Source organism: Melanerpes formicivorus, unplaced genomic scaffold (genome assembly GCF_026170545.1).
Source record: "Melanerpes formicivorus ecotype bairdi unplaced genomic scaffold, bMelFor1.0.p_v2 SCAF_1, whole genome shotgun sequence".
Taxonomy (NCBI): domain Eukaryota; kingdom Metazoa; phylum Chordata; class Aves; order Piciformes; family Picidae; genus Melanerpes; species Melanerpes formicivorus.
Window position 1 is genome coordinate 26,756,667 of NW_027142353.1, and position 17,665 is coordinate 26,774,331.

At 44.1% G+C, this 17,665-nt stretch overlaps 1 protein-coding gene across 1 annotated transcript in view; it reads right to left on the reverse strand.

Moving 5' to 3' along the window:
• Positions 1-14,077, reverse strand: part of ECRG4 (ECRG4 augurin precursor) — a 29,997-nt gene extending 15,920 nt beyond the window's left edge. Inside the window, exon 1 of the mRNA XM_068137700.1 lies at positions 13,880-14,077. Coding sequence (XP_067993801.1) covers positions 13,880-13,897 — 18 coding nt within the window. The 5' untranslated portion in view covers positions 13,898-14,077. The remainder of the gene's footprint in view (positions 1-13,879) is intronic.
• Positions 14,078-17,665: the final 3,588 nt, after the last annotated feature.

The following is a 17,665-nucleotide window of genomic DNA, read 5'->3' on the forward strand; positions in this document are numbered from 1 at the left end:
AGTGTCTGCTCTAGCTATCTCGAGTTTCAGAGCCACTCACAGCAGGAGGACAAGCGGTGCCTCAGCAGAAGGCCCAAAAACATCAATTAAGCTATCACCTCCCCTTGGTACTTGTTTGTTAGCTCCAGGTGAGAATTTTACAACTTCTAGCAAACTTATGACATTTTTCAAGCCTCCGATGAACACTGCAACCCAATCCCACAGGACTCTCCGTGCCACCAAGAAATCCTACAGTTTAACTGAGAGCTACTTGAAAAGGCAGCTGCTCTGAATTTGGTAACGTTCCCCCCACCTTTTCCCATCCCTTCCTCCCGGCTCTGTAGCTACAGTGTTTTTGCTGAGCCTGTAAATTCTCCCCATCCCCTGCCTCCTCTTCCTGATAACTCTCCCTTCTCTCCAAAACCTGTGTCCTGATTTAAAATAACAGTGCTAAGTTTTGTTATTTCTGATTTTAAGGTACTTTAGCAATTTGTTATTTCAATGTTTTTAGAAGTTAAGTTTTAATAGTAAGCATAATGAGTACTTATATTAGGTATTCAGTGATTATAATAAGATATAAGTGATAATGGGTAAGTTTAAGTAGAATAAGTTATTCTAGGAGTTCATAGGTTAAGTTGGGTTTTTTTCCTCTCTTTGGTTCACACCTTTTTTCTTTTACTGTGTGCCATGGCATTTCAGAAGAGCTCTAGGTGAGGGTTGTGGTAAATAGGTTTTCATTTTGAAAAACATGCTTTAGTTAATGTAACAGCTCTTTTGTTTCTTTTTTTAGACATTGATTTGATAGTTTAATTTTAACATAGTTCTTTAAGTGGTTTAGAGATTTTTGGTATAAGTTAAGAGTTTGATGTAGGAATATTAGGGAATGGTTTCTTTGGTCTTTTCTTTGTATTCATAATAGCTTTAAGGATTATATTAAAAAAGAAAAAAAGGTGTGTGTGGGGAATACATATATTATAACCTGCAGCTTTAGTGATACCAGCAAGGAAAAGCCAACCTATGTCACGACCTGGAAACATCAATTATGCAACTCAGTGCTGCAATCATCTCAACAGAAGACAGCACGAGAATCAAGAAGATGGGACAAACAGCATTTCCCATGAAATCAGACCTTCCCATCAGCAGACCTACCTAGTACTGATCGCAATGACTGTCATGATAATCTGAGATCAAAAGCATCAATCAGAAGCTGACTACACAAAAATGTACCAGAAAACATCTGAATTAGGACTGAAGATCACGGTTGCCTAATTGTTGTGTGATTAGGGAATATATTCACATGGATTTATATGTTAAATCATGAGTCTGTCATAATTAAGTAATAATTTTAAATAGTTAAAGGGAAAGTAAAAATTAATTATAGCACAAAAGACATTTTCATTTTAGGTTATAAAAAAAACCCCAAAAAAGAGGGAATTCAGGCATTATGTCACAAGAAAGAATAGTTAAAGTATGTTATGTTCTCAAATTTTCATGTTATATGTGGGTTTAAGTGTGATTTAACAATTTATGGAGGATATGAAAAATGGGAAGGTTTTAGTTGGGAGAAATTCAAAAGAAAAAGAAACAACATTAGGCCAAAGTTACGATCGATAGGACTCAGTACCTTTCCTTAGCAAAAACAGAGCATCAAGAGATCAGTATCTTAGGATGAGTAAAAATGGATTATTGTGTTATGTTCAGTTTAACATTGGGCAGAACCATGAATATCCAAGATGTCATCTCTGACACAGTGAAGTGGCCTTTTCACTCTTGCTGTCTGCCTGCAGGTATTTTCCTTATCTGTGGAGATGAAGCCTGGGCAGCCCTACCCTCATAGAACAAGGGAGAATCTTGCTGACATTAAACAATTCTATGATTTTTGACCATCTTAGAAAAAGGCAAAGGGGTAACATTCATACTTTTGAAGTAGATTGTAAAAGACAGTGCTGAAGATTGGGTTTGCTCTATTTGTAGGTCTTTGTATTTTAATTTCTGCATACAATGTGTTCAGGCTAGAACTGCTATGGTTAATCAAATCTTCTTTATTAATAAGAAAAGGGAAATGTAAGAATTGGAACTAGTAAGATCTAAGTTCTCCTTTAAGAGATCAGGCAACTAAGGAGTAAGTTCAAAACTGTAGGATGAAACTTTCTGTTTGTATTTTGACCTTGTAAGATAAGTGGAAAGGAATGTGTGCTTGAGCGGGAAGTCTTGTTATCTTTAACCATATATTATGCCAATTGTGTTAGAATGAGCTAATTGGTACAGCTCTGAGTATTGTATCTTTTATGGGTTACATCAGTCTGTTAGACACACTACTTTACAGAACTTTCGCTTTTGCTATTGCTATGTAGTTAATTTTACCTTGCTTGCTTCTGTGTATGCAGAGAATGTTAGAAAGGTTGATCAAAAGTGTGGTTCAATTAGAAAAAGGGGGAGATGTAGGAGAAGGCTTAGTCTCTGACTTAGAAAAGAATGTAAACATCTTGTAACTGAAGGAAGAAATTTGGCAGAATTTGGTTCCATGTGTTGAAATATTGTTTTGTTATTTTAGCCTATTGTATGCCTTAATTATGTGCATGCCAGAGAAAATAACCAGTTAAGATGTGACACATGTGCCTTCTGATAGACTATATAACTTTGCTGTATAACATAATAAATGTCTTTGCCTGCTAATATCTTGTCCTGGAAGCTGTACTCAGCTGTACACCTAACACCCATACTACAACGCAGATCCACAGAGGTTTCCATGGATGCTATCATGCAAGTCATCCATGACTGTGACATTTGTGCTGCTATTAAGCAGGCAAAACGACTTAAGCCCTTGTGGTATGGTGACAGATAGTCCAAGTACAAGTATGGTGAAGCCTGGCATATTGACTACATCACTCTACCACGTTCTCGTTCTGGTAAGCAATACGTGCTTACTATGGTAGAGGCAAACACTGGATGGCTGGAAACTTGTCCAGTTTCACATGCAACTGCACGCAACACCATTCTTGGTCTGGAGAGACAGATCCTGTGGAGACACGGAACTCCAGAGAGGATTGAGTCAGACAACGGAACTCATTTCAAAAACAGTCTCATGAAGAACTGGGCCAAAGAGCACAGCACTGAGTGGGCATTCCACATTCCCTACTATGCACCACCTGCTACAATGCTACAAAGATTTGCTGAAGACCACACTGAAAGCCATGGGGGGTGGATCTTCAAAAAACTGGGAGAAACATCTAGCACAAGCAACCTGGCTGGTAAATAGTAGAGGTTCAGTGGACTTGCACACTCAGATCTGCTACAAAAGGTAGAAGGTGATAGAGTTCCTGTTGTTAGAGAAAAGAATCTGTTAGGCAAAAGTGTTTGGGTATTTTCTCCTTCAGGAGAGGCCAAACCTGTCCAAGGGGTGGTTTCTGCTGAAGGTCGTGGTGACACTTACTGGGTAATGCAAGAGAATGGTGAAATTCAGTGTATTCCACAAAGAAATCAAACTTTGGCTAAGAGAGCTTAACTTCAGAGTGTTGTACAGCTACAAAGTTATGCCCAAAAGAAGAATCTATGAGAAATCTATGGTGTGCAAACCCTAAGAACCCTGAGAGCCCTGAGTCACCTGAGAGTCCCTGTTCCTTTTCTTTGCCTCATCTGCGAAGAGACAAACTGTTTTCTGTTTTCTTGTTTCCTGGTTTTTGGACTTCTGAATCATCTACATCTGAGATAGCCAGAATGGACAATGAACTTTATTTACTCATTATTGTAGATATTGTTTTAGATTAGATGCCAGATTAGCAGCCAGTGAAATTGTTTAGAAGGGGTGGATAGCACTAGGACAAGGGGCAATGGTTTTAAACAGGAGAAGGATAGATTTAGATTAGACATTAGGAAGAATGTCTTTACTACTGGGGTGGTGGGACACTGGACCAGGTTGCCCAGGAAGGTGATGGAGGCTCCAAGCCTGCAGACTTTCAAGGTGAGGCTTGATGGGGCTTTAACAACCTGATCTGGTTGGGGATATCCCTTTTCACTGGAGAGGGGTTGGATTAGATGCCTTCTAGAGGTCCCTTCCAACCAGTGCATTCTATGATTCTATGATTTAGACACCTTCATCACAGATGTAGGAATATGCCTCCTGCACCTGCAGTCCTAAATTTTTTCACAGAACAGTGCACAGGAGCCTCTTCCTTCAAAGAGCACCACCAGAGAACCCAGTCTATACAACACACAGCTGAGTCCAGCATAAATTGGAGCATGACTTGGAAACCTGGCTGTGCTTCATAAAGCCACTGCTTTACCCTTAATAGCTTAAGTCAATATGTTTGGTTACTACCACCAATACGGGGAAGTCTCTTTGCCCCCTGCTACTTCATTTTCTTCCTTACTAGCATTGGCTCTAGTACTTTTTAGAGGAAGTGCAACTTTTCTAACAAAGCAGATCTTCAGGACTGGTGAACTCTGATGGCTCAGGCAGGTGGTTTGCATGAGCTGGGGAAAAGTAAGAGGGCCGTGGGACAGTATGGCCAGAAGTGGGAATGGAGTGAAAATGATGAAACAGAACTTCTCCTTTTTGCTGGAGGAGGGTATTATTTCTACTGCACCCTAAGGAATAGCCAGGGGTCCAGCTTATATGGTGTTCAGTATTCAGTGTTCCCAGAGCAGGTCATCACAGAGAGGCTGATCTGAATCCACACTGATCCCATTCTGCCCGAGCACCCCAGTCAGATTGCACATTCCTCGTGTTTCATCTTTAAGGCTCTGGCCATGCCTCAAACTGGTTCCTGCAGGCCAAATGGATGTCTTCATGACCTTCTGTGGGTGACTAGGATGCTTATTAAATTTATGCATGTTCCAGAGTGGATCTCTGCCTGTGCAGGGAAGTGTACTAGCAGAACAAGTTTGTTTTCTGAGGAGCAAAAGACTCGAGACAGTGACAGGTTAGCTCTACCTAAGGTTTCTTTCCCTGTGCCTCAGGCTCCTCAGCTTTTGCAGCCTGCAGCAATGCATGACAGCCTGGGAGGCAGAGCAAGCCCTGTGCCTCTCCAGCGCCACCTCCCCAGCAGGGACATACTTCTTACAGACCTGCAGGGACACAGTGCATGTCTACCGAGCATGTGTGTTAATGTATTTTTTTCTGCAAATGGGGTGCATTTTCACGAGGAAGGAAGTAGAGCACATTCCAGCCACCCCTTGCTCAGTTTGAAGTTCCTGTTTAAAAGCACAGGACCTGAAACATCTCTTGAAGCCTGCCAGGCACTTTTAGCATAAACTTGCTTTCCTTTGCCTGCCTTCCCAGGCAGGTAGGAATCACATGGACTGAAATTTCCAGCAGTACCACTAGCCTGCCTGAGGCAGGTTCCCAGCACACAAAATGTCTGCCCAAATGGTTGAAATGCAGCAAAGTCATCCACAGCAGAGGGCAGGTAATTGCTCTGTCCTCAGGTCGAACACAAGTGTTTGGGAACCTTAATAACAGACAGCACATCCCAGCTCCAAGCAAGATTCTCAGGTTATCAGAGCAGAAACCTCACCTGTCTTGCTGACATTATCATGTGTGACCTTATGCCTCTCTTGATCTGCTTTGTGGCTGCTTTATATCTGTGCTTTCCAGTTACTCCAATGCTCTGCCTAAGCCCTGTCTGTGAACTAGCCTCTCTTCATCTGCTGGTGGATTACCTTTCTGATTTATGGTCTGATTTGTTTCCAGGAGAATGCACTTTCTGCAGCCTTTCTGTGCTACTGCTGAGTAAGAGATCATGACATCTTTAATCTTGCAGCACAAAGCCCCACTGCCCCTGGCTGTGCTGGGATGCCAGCAGCTTCAAAGGGCAGGAGCCAATTTGACAGGACAATGGTTGCAGGGTATGGAAACCGGAGATTTTGTTCTCTTGTTGTGATCATTTGGGTGTCTGTCCTGCAAATATTCATGCACACAGATTTGTAATCATAAGAGCCCTAAGGAATCCCATTTATCTCAGAAAGATTAAATCCCAGTCTGCTGCTGTTAGATCTCACAAAACGTCTTACAGAAGCGTGGCTCCCCTGGAAAGGTAGGTATTTGTTCCCCAACTCTTTGACCTCCTGGGGTTTTGTTTAGTGGGTGGAAGAGGGGACTGCTGCTGGGCTCTGACCAGACCATCACAGGGTCTGAGCCATCTCATGGCAGGGCCCATTAACTCTGTCTGTGCTACTAGGGCTGCACAACTTCTGAGCTCAGCTGGTTCTCCATTACCAAAGCAGAACCTGCCTGCTGCTTCTTCTTCTTCTTCTTTTTTTTTTTTTTTTTTCTTTCTAATGCAGACAGGCTCCTGAAATCCCTGCTAGATCCTCTAAGCATCAGCAGAACTGCTTTTACACCCTGGAGACCTTGCCATAAAGGATGGCTGTGGCACAGAGGTGCAAATACACTGCCATCCATCTCCAGCATGTTGTTTCCTTTCCATCAAAGCTGCCCTGGTGAGCAAGACAGCCCTGTTTTGGGCCAGATCACTCAGTTTTGGTCTAGACCAGATACACACTTCAACCAAAAAGCTAATCTTCTTCAGAATTAGGAATCTTGAGACTGTAATCCTCAAGCAAGCAATTTAACTGCTTACTTCTACCAAAACAGCACAAAAGTCTTTCTCCTCCTCCTTTTTCAAGATCTACCGTCATGTGGAGAACTCTGTGCAACTCCTGCAAGACTGCAGTGACTTTTATTTTAAGAACATATTCCTGTTTGAATGTCTCTTCACACCCTGCAATGCAGGTGTATAGTACTCTTACTAAGCAAAGAATGGTTACCACTTAATGGCCACAACAGAAAACTGCTTTTACTTGGTAATTATCAGTAATGATGCAGTGGCTGTAAGTCTAATACACAACAGTTGAACATTATTTGGAGATGGGAAGGACCTGACCACTGTAATTGCAGAGTGATGCTCTGGTTACACTGTTCTCTTTCTCTCCCATGTGTGCCCAGGTTGGTGTTTAGCCATACAGGTATAACTAAACATGCAGACAAAGCTTTTAGGACTTCTTGTACCTTACAGAAATTGCACAAACACAGTAATGACTGTATAATAGATTAGGAGAGGCCACATGCTGGCATTAGGCTGTGTATTTTCACTCAAGTAACAATGGAGTTAGGAACACCTTTTTTAAGATGGTAATTTAAATGATAATTTTTTGTGTTGATTACTGCAGATTCAGGGACAGCATGCAACATGCAAAGTAACTTTGTTGTTGGTAATTACTGGTTAATCAGGGATGTTAAAAACGAAGAAGGATAGAATCATTTAAGTTGGAAAAGACCTCTAAGCTCATCAACCATCCAACCACTAAGCAAGCCATACCAAGTCCACCACTAAACCATGTCCCAAAGTACCACATATACATGACTTTTAAATACCTCCAGGGATGGTGACTCAACCACTGCTGTGAGCCACAGGGAAGAGGAGATAGGCAGCTTGCTGGGTGGGGTATTTTTGTGGGTGGTTTTTTTTTGTGTGTGTGGGTGGGTGTTTATTTGTTGGGGTTTTTTGTTTTGTTTTTTAGTAAAGAGAAAACTAGGGAAGCAGAGAAAAATCATACTTTGAAGCATGCAGTACTGGACATAGGAACACTCTTTTCAGAGGCCTAGACTGCCCTGCCCAAATTTTAAGCACCTGGACAAGAAGCATTTTGGTCCTGTTGACTTAAATGCAACACTTGTCATTGGATTTAGCCATGTTAGCATTTCACCCTTGATGAATTCATATGAAATTTTTACCATGGGGTTTGAGTTGGCCATTTAATGAGAAATAGTGTTACACTATTAATAAAAACCAAACAAACAAATAACAACCCAAACTGGAACAAAATAACCAACCAGACAAAAAAACCCCTAAACAAAACCAACCAACCAAACACCAAAACACAAACAAACTAAACCAAACAAACACCAATAAAACCACAAACAAACTAAAAATAAAAATTAAAAAAACCACCAGTGTAACCAAATTACTGAATCATTACAAAGCCACTAAGCATGTTTATGAAAAATCTTTTCCATAGAACTAATCTTAGATGACTTCTTATTTTATACTTAAAATAAGCCATACTGAAAAGTTTAGAGAGGAAGGAGGGAAATACACAGAGAAAAGACAAGATAAATACATAGCAGAGCAAGGACTTCTTGTCAGAAGAAGGAGCATATGGTATAAGGTGTATGTTTTAGTAAAGAGGGCAAACCCTTCAAATGCCCACAACTGTCACCATTCCTGTATAGTTCCCATCAAATTTACAGTCTCAGGATGTGAGACAATCAATCAGTGTCCCCTAGCATGGAGAAATCCCACTGCCCAAGGCACAGAATGATTTCCCCACCAGTGCACAGACACCCCCAGACTAGGTTGAAAAGAAGAAACAAAATCACAGTATCACAGTATCAGTATCACAGTATCACTTAGGTTGGAAAGGACCTCGAGGATCATCGAGTCCAACCTGACACCGCAGACCCCATGCCTAGACCATGGCACCAAGTGCCACGTCCAATCTCCCCTTGAACGCCTCCAGGGTCGATGACTCAACCACCTCCCTGGGCAACCCGTTCCAATGCCGAATGACTCGCTCGGTGAAGAACTTCCTCCTCACCTCGAGTCTGAACCTCCCCTGGCGCAGCTTGAGACTGTGTCCTCTTGTTCTGGTGCTGGTTGCCTGGGAGAAGAGGCCAACTCCCTCCTGGCTACAACCACCCTTCAGGTAGTTGTAGAGGGCAATAAGGTCACCCCTGAGCCTCCTCTTCTCCAGGCTAAACAATCCCAGCTCCCTCAGCCTGTTTAAGGCCTCTCCCCAGCCTTGTTGCCCTTCTCTGGACACGCTCAAGTGTTTCAATGTCCTTCTTAAACTGAGGGGCCCAGAACTGGACACAGTACTCAAGGTGCGGCCTAACCAGAGCAGAGTACAGGGGCACCATGACCTCCCTGCTCCTGCTGGCCACACTATTCCTAATGCAGGCCAGAATGCTATTGGCCCTCCTGGCCACCTGGGCACACTGCTGGCTCATATTCAGGTGGCTGTCGATCAGCACACCCAGGTCCCTCTCTGTTTGGCAGCTCTCCAGCCACTCCGACCCCAGCCTGTAGCTCTGCATGGGATTGCCATGGCCAAAGTGCAGCACTCGGCACTTGGACTTGTTGAAAGCCATCCCATTGGACTCTGCCCATCTTTCCAGTCGGTCGAGGTCCCTCTGCAGAGCCTTTCTACCCTCTAATTGACTAACATCTGCCCCTAACTTTGTGTCATCTGCAAACTTGCTGATGACTGACTCTACCCCTTCATCCAGATCATCAACGAATATGTTGAAGAGGACAGGGCCCAGCACTGATCCCTGGGGGACACCACTGGTGACTGGCCGCCAGCTGGATGTGGCACCATTCACGACCACTCTCTGGGCCCGGCCCTCCAGCCAGTTCCTAACCCAGCACAGAGTGTAATGGTCCAATCCACAGGCTGACAGCTTAGTCAGCAGTTTGCTGTGGGGGACGGTGTCAAAGGCCTTGCTGAAGTCTAGGTAGACCACATCCACAGGCCTCCCCACATCCACCAGGCGGGTCACCTGATCATAGAAAGAGATCAGGTTGGAGAGGCAGGATCTGCCCTTCCTGAATCCATGTTGGCTGGACCTGAGCCCTTGGCCATCCTTCAGGTGCGCAGTTATTGCTGCCAGGATAATCTGCTCCATCACTTTCCCTGGCACTGAGGTCAGGCTGACTGGCCTGTAGTTTCCAGGTTCCTCCATCTGACCCTTCTTGTGGATGGGGACCACGTTGGCCAGTTTCCAGTCATCTGGGACCTCACCAGTGAGCCAGGACTGGAGGAAAATGATGGAGAGTGGCCTAGCTAGCACATCCGCCAGCTCTCTCAGCACCCTAGGATGGATCCCATCTGGTCCCATGGACTTGTGGATATCCAAGTGGCTCAGCAGGTCCCGAACTAACTCCTCATGGATTTCCAGGGTATTACTCTGCTCCCCGACCCCAACGCCCAGCTCCGGAGACCACTCGTCCTGAACTCCTGCCTTGCTGTTAAACATTGAGGCAAAGAAGGTGTTCAGGACCTCAGCTCAGCTCAACCTCAAAGGTTGACAGAATACCCTCGCTGTGGTTTCATTATGGACAAAGTCCACCTGTTCTTGTTTCATCAGAGGTTTCTCTCCCATACATCTCCAGTTTACACTTAAACATCACAAAATAAGCTCTCATGCACAGAGAACTACACTCTGCTATGTAAATAAACAGTACAATCCAGAAAATATTCAAAGATCCAAGCACATTTTCTGCATCACAATATACTGGGAAATCTGTCTGACTTTTCCCTTCACAGACAACGTGAGCAGCTTCAGGATTAAATTATCCAAGATGATCTGAGGCAGAGCTTGTGACAAGAACAATTACAGTTACGAAACATGTATATTTTATTTACTAATATCTGATTCTGTGCATGGGCAATGCAAGTGCAGGTAGCAGAGCAGCCTTCCTCCTGGAGGTTTATAACCTAATTGTATGTGTAATGGGCTCAGAGTTTGGCTTCTGAGGGAAATTATCAGATGTGAAAGCTATAAGACACTCTTCTTGGACAACACTGAAATGACTTCAAAAGCGCTGCCTTGGTCTATGTGGGTCTTCCTTAATGAAGGGTAGGTTTGAAGAGGGTGGTGGTTCTTGCTAAAAACTCTCTGTCACAAGGACTTTTTTTTGATCCTGAAACATAAGTTTATATAAGGATGTCAAAGGATCTGATTTACACAGGTGGTCAGCCCAGAACGATGTCTTCTAGCCTTAAAATCAATGCATCTCTCTTGGATATGAAAGGAAGGCAAACACAGGTGGTAACGCAGACTTTGTACTTTTACAAATGACCTATGAAATTGATTGCTCTGAATTTATCCTAAAATGTCAGCCAAAGTCAACTTTCCTTCAACCTAACTGTTACTGTTTTCTCATTAAGGCAGTGGCTTCAGGCAATACCTTGAAAGGCACAATAGCTGTGATGACAGTGCTATGAGGAGCAGAGGGGCTGCAGGTGAGAAGCAAGGCAGGCAAAGGGTGGCAGCAAAACAGATTAGAAAGACCAAGAGGCAAAAGTGGGACCTGATTCTGCAAGGCCTTGACAAATCACATTTAATCTCAGAAGTTAAAGACTTGTGCTTGTGCCTCCTGCTGAGGATGAAGGCCATGTGGTGAATGGAACCTTCACAAAGCACAGTAACAAAGGTGTGCATTTTCCTGTTGATACACTGAGATCTAAGCATTAGGCCAGCTGACTGCCATGAGGACAGACTGACATAAGGGCTTATCCTTCCTATAACTGCAAATCCAGGTTTGATCCACGTTATGTTAACTGTTTGGTTCCAAAGGCTTCAGCATCTTTTCTCAGTAACCACACTTGGTGATCAACATTTTCAGAGGCCATTGGCACAGGCGTTAGGCATCCCATCTGTGTCTACCATTGGAGAACTTCTCATCTCTGTATATCCCCATTAGGATTCACAGAGAATGAAGCTGTATTAAAAAAGCCCACACTGAGTATGAGATGTCTACATAATAGCTGAATGGATTTATTACAGTGTCAGTGTACTGCAACATCCAAAATGAACATTCAGGAGAGAAGCTCCAGAAAATATCACACCCTACATAATTTCTTTCACAGTATAACTAACTAACTAAGGTTGGAAGAGACCTCGAGGATCATCGAGTCCAACCTATCAACACAGACCTCATGACTAAACCATGGCACCAAGTGCCACGTCCAATCTCCTCTTGAATGCCTCCAGAGTCGGTGACTCCACCACCTCCCTGAGCAGCCCATTCCAATGACGAATGACTCGTTCGGTGAAGAACTTTCTCCTCACCTTGAGTCTAAACCTCCCCTGGCACAGCTTGAGACTGTGTCCCCTTGTTCTGGTGCTGGTTGCCTGGGAGAAGAGACCAACCCCTTCCTGGCTACCACCATCTTTCAGGTAGTTGTAGAGGGCAATGAGGTTTCCCCTGAGCCTCCTCCAGGCTAAACAATCCCAGCTCCCTCAGCCTCTCCTCATAGGGCTTGTGTTCAAGGCCTCTCACCAGCCTTGTTGCCCTTCTCTGAACACATTCAAGTGTTTCGATGTCCTTCTTAAACTGAGGGGCCCAGAACTGGACACAGTACTCAAGGTGTGGCCTAACCAGAGCAGAGTACAGGGGCACTATGACCTCCCTGCTCCTGCTGGCCACACTATTCCTAATGCAGGCCAGGATGCCATTGGCCCTCTTGGTCACCTGGGCACACTGCTGGCTCATGTTCAGGTGGCTGTTGATTAGTATCCCCAGGTCCCTCTCTGGGAGCTCTCCAGCCACTCTGACCCCAGCCTATAGCTCTGCATGGGATTGCCATGGCCAAAGTGCAGCACTCGGCACTTGGACTTGTTAAATGCCATCCCATTGGATTCTGCCCATCTGCCCAGTCGGTCGAGCTCGAGGCTGCTTTCAGACAGCCCTTCTGTACATTGAGTCTTGCCTATAGTAAGTCAAGCATGCAAACATCTCTGTATTTCAGCCTGTGCCAAAGAAATATTTTTCCCCTTGTTGTTTTTTTAATCTCAGATGTTTCTCATTGAATCTTCCTGAAGCATAGGTCTTTCTATTGGTACCTTAAAACTCTGCATGTGCACATGGAAAAACTGCGATGGTCAAACATGCAGATGAGCGAATAGACCCCTGCACACTACTTTTTTTTTTAAACAGCATCTGTCTATCCTCATTTAACCATATCACAGTTGTCCCATTGTTATTAGGCATTTGTTTGAGGTCAAGAATATAGCCTGCCCTAAAACAATACCTTGGCAGATCTTGACAAGAGTCCAGTTCAAAGAGTTTAGGAAAAATCCATGCTTGATTCAACTGCATGCCTCCAAACTAAAGTGGGCTGCCTTGCCCCAGGGCCCCTTGTCCCAGGTCCCTTTGCCCAGCCTGCCAGCACAGCATTTTCTTGCACATAGCCTGCATTAGTTAGGGATGTGGTGAATTGTCATTTCTGACCATTTTAATCAGTCCCACGGGATGGATGCTACTGTGGCTGGCTGAGACACGTGTGCCCTGGGGGCACGTCGGCTACAGCTGCATTGCGGCTTCAGCAAACTACACCTTCTGCAGATCCGACTGAAGTCCTCAGCTTATCTGGACTATGAGGGGCAAAAAGCAGTCTTGGGAGTGGGACAATCTAACCTATACCAAACTGATGATCAGATCTGAGGATTAAAAGCATGCTGTGGCTGTTGTGTTCAGCTTGCTTTCAAGAATGACAGTGAAGCTGAGCTACTCAATTGTCAAGCTCGCTTTTGTTAAAAATACCTGTCCTTTATTCCCCAAACATGGCATTCTTAATTGCACCTATAAATTACTTCTTCAGTCCTCTTGTGTAGCAGCATGAAAGGCAAGTTTTGAAATGGAATGTGACATACCTACAAAAGTGCATAAGCCATAACGCATCTGTGCTACAAATGGCAGCTTTTATTAAAGCAGTAATTTTCAGTTGTTTCCTCATTGGTCAGGTGCAATAAAGGAAATAGTAGGAAACAAACAATAACATTACTAGAGACTTTGATAAAAATCCCTCTATGTGCACCCACTTCTAATACTTTTAGCCGTTGGCTCCAGTACAGAGGGTGCACTCACACTCCCGTGCACACACACACCCACACGTGCAAACATGCACAGACACACAAAGGGCATCCTTCCAGCAAGGAAAATATCCTACATGAGGCTGCAGATCACTGAAGGATAAGACATTTCTTTACAATACCCCACAGTTGTTGTCAGGGCAAGAATAAGATGCCACAGTATTTTTTTTTCTAAAGAATGCTGGAATAGTTTTGATATTCCTCCCCTTCCTCCAGCAACCAAATATTTTATCAATTTACCTTTAAAATAATATGCATCCTGTCTCCTTCCCAAATGCTTGGCCAGAAGAAATTACCTTTCCTGCCACAGAACAAGTTTCTCTTTATTTCAGCCTGTTTTGTCTCCTGCAAGCAGGGTAAGAAGCAACCAAGGCTGCAAGCGCAGGAGCCACGGGACTGCTGGGGATGCTGGGCGTGAACGGCGCATTTATTCTTCCTCTCCCAGATCCCAGTCTCTTGGCTGTAGGCATCTGCTGAATGTTCCTTGGACCAAGTGTGGAGAATCACATTTCTGCTTAATCAGGCCGGCTGCCTGGAGAAAGATGATTGCAAGCAGATGTACCCATGCTCTCATGTGAAAGGAATTTGGGCTGTTTTGTCAGCTCTATGATGAGCGACCATCTCCAGGGATTGTTTTAGTGCTTTTTAATTTCTTACAGGTGCTGGAAGCCAGTATGCACTGGTGCAGCAGATCTGAGACCCAGCATCCAAGAGGTGCATGGAGGGATGGCACACCTAGGGTCAGTAGGAGGGCCAGAGGGAAAAGGCATGACCAGCAGGCTCACCTTGCTGCAGAAAACCAGGCTCCATTTTGTAAATGACAAATGCCAGCTGTGCTCAAAATCCTCACAATCCTGCAACAGCAAAACTATGTTTTACTCCAAACACAGTGGGTTTTACCTCTTGTTGGTTTGGGTTGGAAGGCACCTTTGAAGGTTATCTAGTCCAACACCCCTGCAATGATCAGAGACACCTTGAACTAGAGCAGTTTGCTCAGAGCCCCATTCAATCTCACCTTGAATGTTTCCAGGGATGGAGCATTTACCACCTGTCTGACCAACTTGTTCCAGTGTTTTACCACCCTTATTGTAAAAACTTTCTTCTTTATATCTAATCTAAATCTACCCTCTTTTGTTTTAAACCCATTACTCCTTGTCCTATCTTGACAGGCCCTGCTAAAATACTGTCCCCTACTCAACAGCCACTTGATGCCCTTCCAGTGTTTTGTCCTGCAAGACATTTAACATTGCTCTGTTCCACTCAGAGGTCTTGTTCCTTGTGACTCATTTCCCTTTGAAGGGCTGCCAGCCAGAGAAATTCATGAGAGAAATCCCGTCTTTGGGAGGCCTTTGGGTTGAGAGGGAGACAAATCTGCCACTGGTATCTTACTGGTGTCTTACAGCAATGAGAACAAGGACTCCAGAGGCTTGATTGCTTTTTGTCAACTTGCTGACTTCTATCTTTGCAGCAGAAAGATAGTACACATCCCTGTCTGTCCCCAGGCACTTCATGCAGGTTTCTGTCTTCATGCACTTTGCTCGGTATTTAGCAACTGTCAAGGGATTGCCCTTGCAGTACCTTATGGCAGCATGCAAAAGACACCCACCTGTGTGGCCCCAGAGCTGGGGCTTCATACAGTTCTCCTCTCTTGTATACACCCATGTCATAGTGCTCCATCCCTTATTGTGAGGCACCACAGAGCAGGGGCTGATGAGGACATCTAGCCCTTTGCAAGCAGACCCTCACAGACAACCGGTTACACTGATGCTCCACTGCTCCCCATCCAGCTGCTGCATCCCACAGCACTGTCCCCTAGCCAGAAGAGCCTGATGGTGACTTAGAGTGCTACTGCCTGGAAGGTGGTGGGACAGCTTGTCAGGGGCAGCTACATGGGAAAGACACTGAAGCAAAGCTCTTGAACAAGAACAATCCCAGCATGTGGCCTGATCCAGTCTCCTTACACAAGCTTAATTTCCCAGCCTCAACATTTGGCACATGGCTAGTACAGCAAGCTGTCTACCAGACAGAAATCTAATTCTCTGCCTGTCCACATAAAACACTCATATCTAACAACTCTGGGAGAAACATTCCATAATGCATAAACTGGAATTTCACCTAATCAGACTACACATAATATTCCTGATTTTGTACACAGCTGCCTTTCTTGCATATAGTCTGTGACTATAAGTCTGCATTTTTGGTAATCAAAACTTTCCTGCATAGGTCCAGTGCCCAGAAGTACAGCTCTTAAACAATATCCAATTCAGAGATATCTTTGAATGCTATAACCAGTTGCTCAGATTTTTTTTATTAATAACCAAAAAAATAAGGATTATAAAAAGAGTTGTGAGACAAATCAAATAAGACTGGGTGAGAATTTTGCCTCAGTATATAGCCTTGTGTTATTAAGCCAGCAACTGAAGCAGAAAGCTACTTCTAGACAGATGCAAAAGAAGGGAAAAAAAAGGGAGGGGAAGGAGGGGGGGAAGAGAGGTTGACGAGTCATTAGTCTGAATTACTGGAAAATGGGCAGCAAGCTGACAGGTAGCTTCTAGCAAATTTCTACATAAAGGTTTGCCAAAACCTTCCCAACCAAAGCTTTGAGAGTAATTTTATTTCTGATCACTAAGAAAGGTTTAGATATTAGCCTGGGGAAGCTTTGATATTTAGAAATCTGATGATGCAATTGTGATGGGGAAACGTCAGCAGAAGGTGACTGCTTTTAGCACCACAGGAACGAACAAGAAGGAAAAGAACACAGCTTCTGTTCATGAATGTGTTTTATTTCAGATTTCTCGACCCATATTATTTAAATATCATGTCAGCCCAAATCAGAAAGAAAGACAGTTTCTTTTTTTTTCAATCTGTGATTTTGCTTTATGTGGCCTGTAATAGCAGTAAACAAATTCTGAGCTATACAGTTACTGAGCTATACAGTAACTGAATCAGCTATTTTGAGGAAATTCTTCCTGTTCTCCTGTGGACTCTTCTGTCTTGTTCCCCTGCCTCTTCACATTCCAGCCATGGCTCTGTTTATATGCCTGTATTTCACAGTCCTAGTAACTCAAACTGGAATGCATTTGTACCTCTCTCACACTAATGGACCATGCTATGAATGGCTCTTTCTGTGAGGACACACACAGCTCCTAGAGCTGAGAAGCCTTTTGTTGAAGGCATCAGCACAGAGGTACCCTGCTGGAAGCTTTACTCCATAACTAACTACAGCTTTTTAAAAAATTATTTATTTACTGGGGGGGAGGGGGGGGGGGAGGAGGGAACCCACAGCACTCCCTTCACCCTCGTCCCAATTTTAACTGGGATTCAATCGAATTCCATCAAAATCCTCCTCCTCTGTAGAATTCAATACTTATCTAAAGCAGATGGCCCCATAAATAATACATCCTAGGAAACCTGATCAGCCACCTCTGTGATATGCTTGAGGTCCTATCTCTCATCATATCATCACTAGATTAGCTCTGGGAATTCATTTAATTTAATCCTTTTAACAGGTCATGTGCACAAGAAGCAGTGACTGGGAAATTAGATGCATTGGCTGGGCTACATCAGCAGTGTTCTGGTGCTGGCAGGTCTGTACTTGTTGCTTTCATTGGTTTTCATCATGTTGCTCAGCTGCTGACCCCTGACTGTCCAAGCCTAAGGCAAGGGAGATCAGGACTGGTGTGGTTGAGCATGGGAGGCCAGGGAAGAGGGGCCAGGGAATAGGTTATCCAAGCAACACTACCTCAAGTGGCTAGAGTGTTCAGCACAGAAAACCACCTTTTGACCAGGGACATGCTCCAGAAGATGCCATATTTATTTTAGGATGAAAGACAGAAATCTATAGATTCCATGTACTTCCTGTTTAGTACCCCTTGCTTTTACAAATGACCTGATTTTAGCAGGTACACAGACTGGACCCACAGGTTTTATTCTTACCCTCGCTCAACCTCACTCCAGGCATCTGTGTAGAAATAACCAGTATCAGTGACAAGCTATGTCCTTCTTACGATTACCCCTATGGTGACA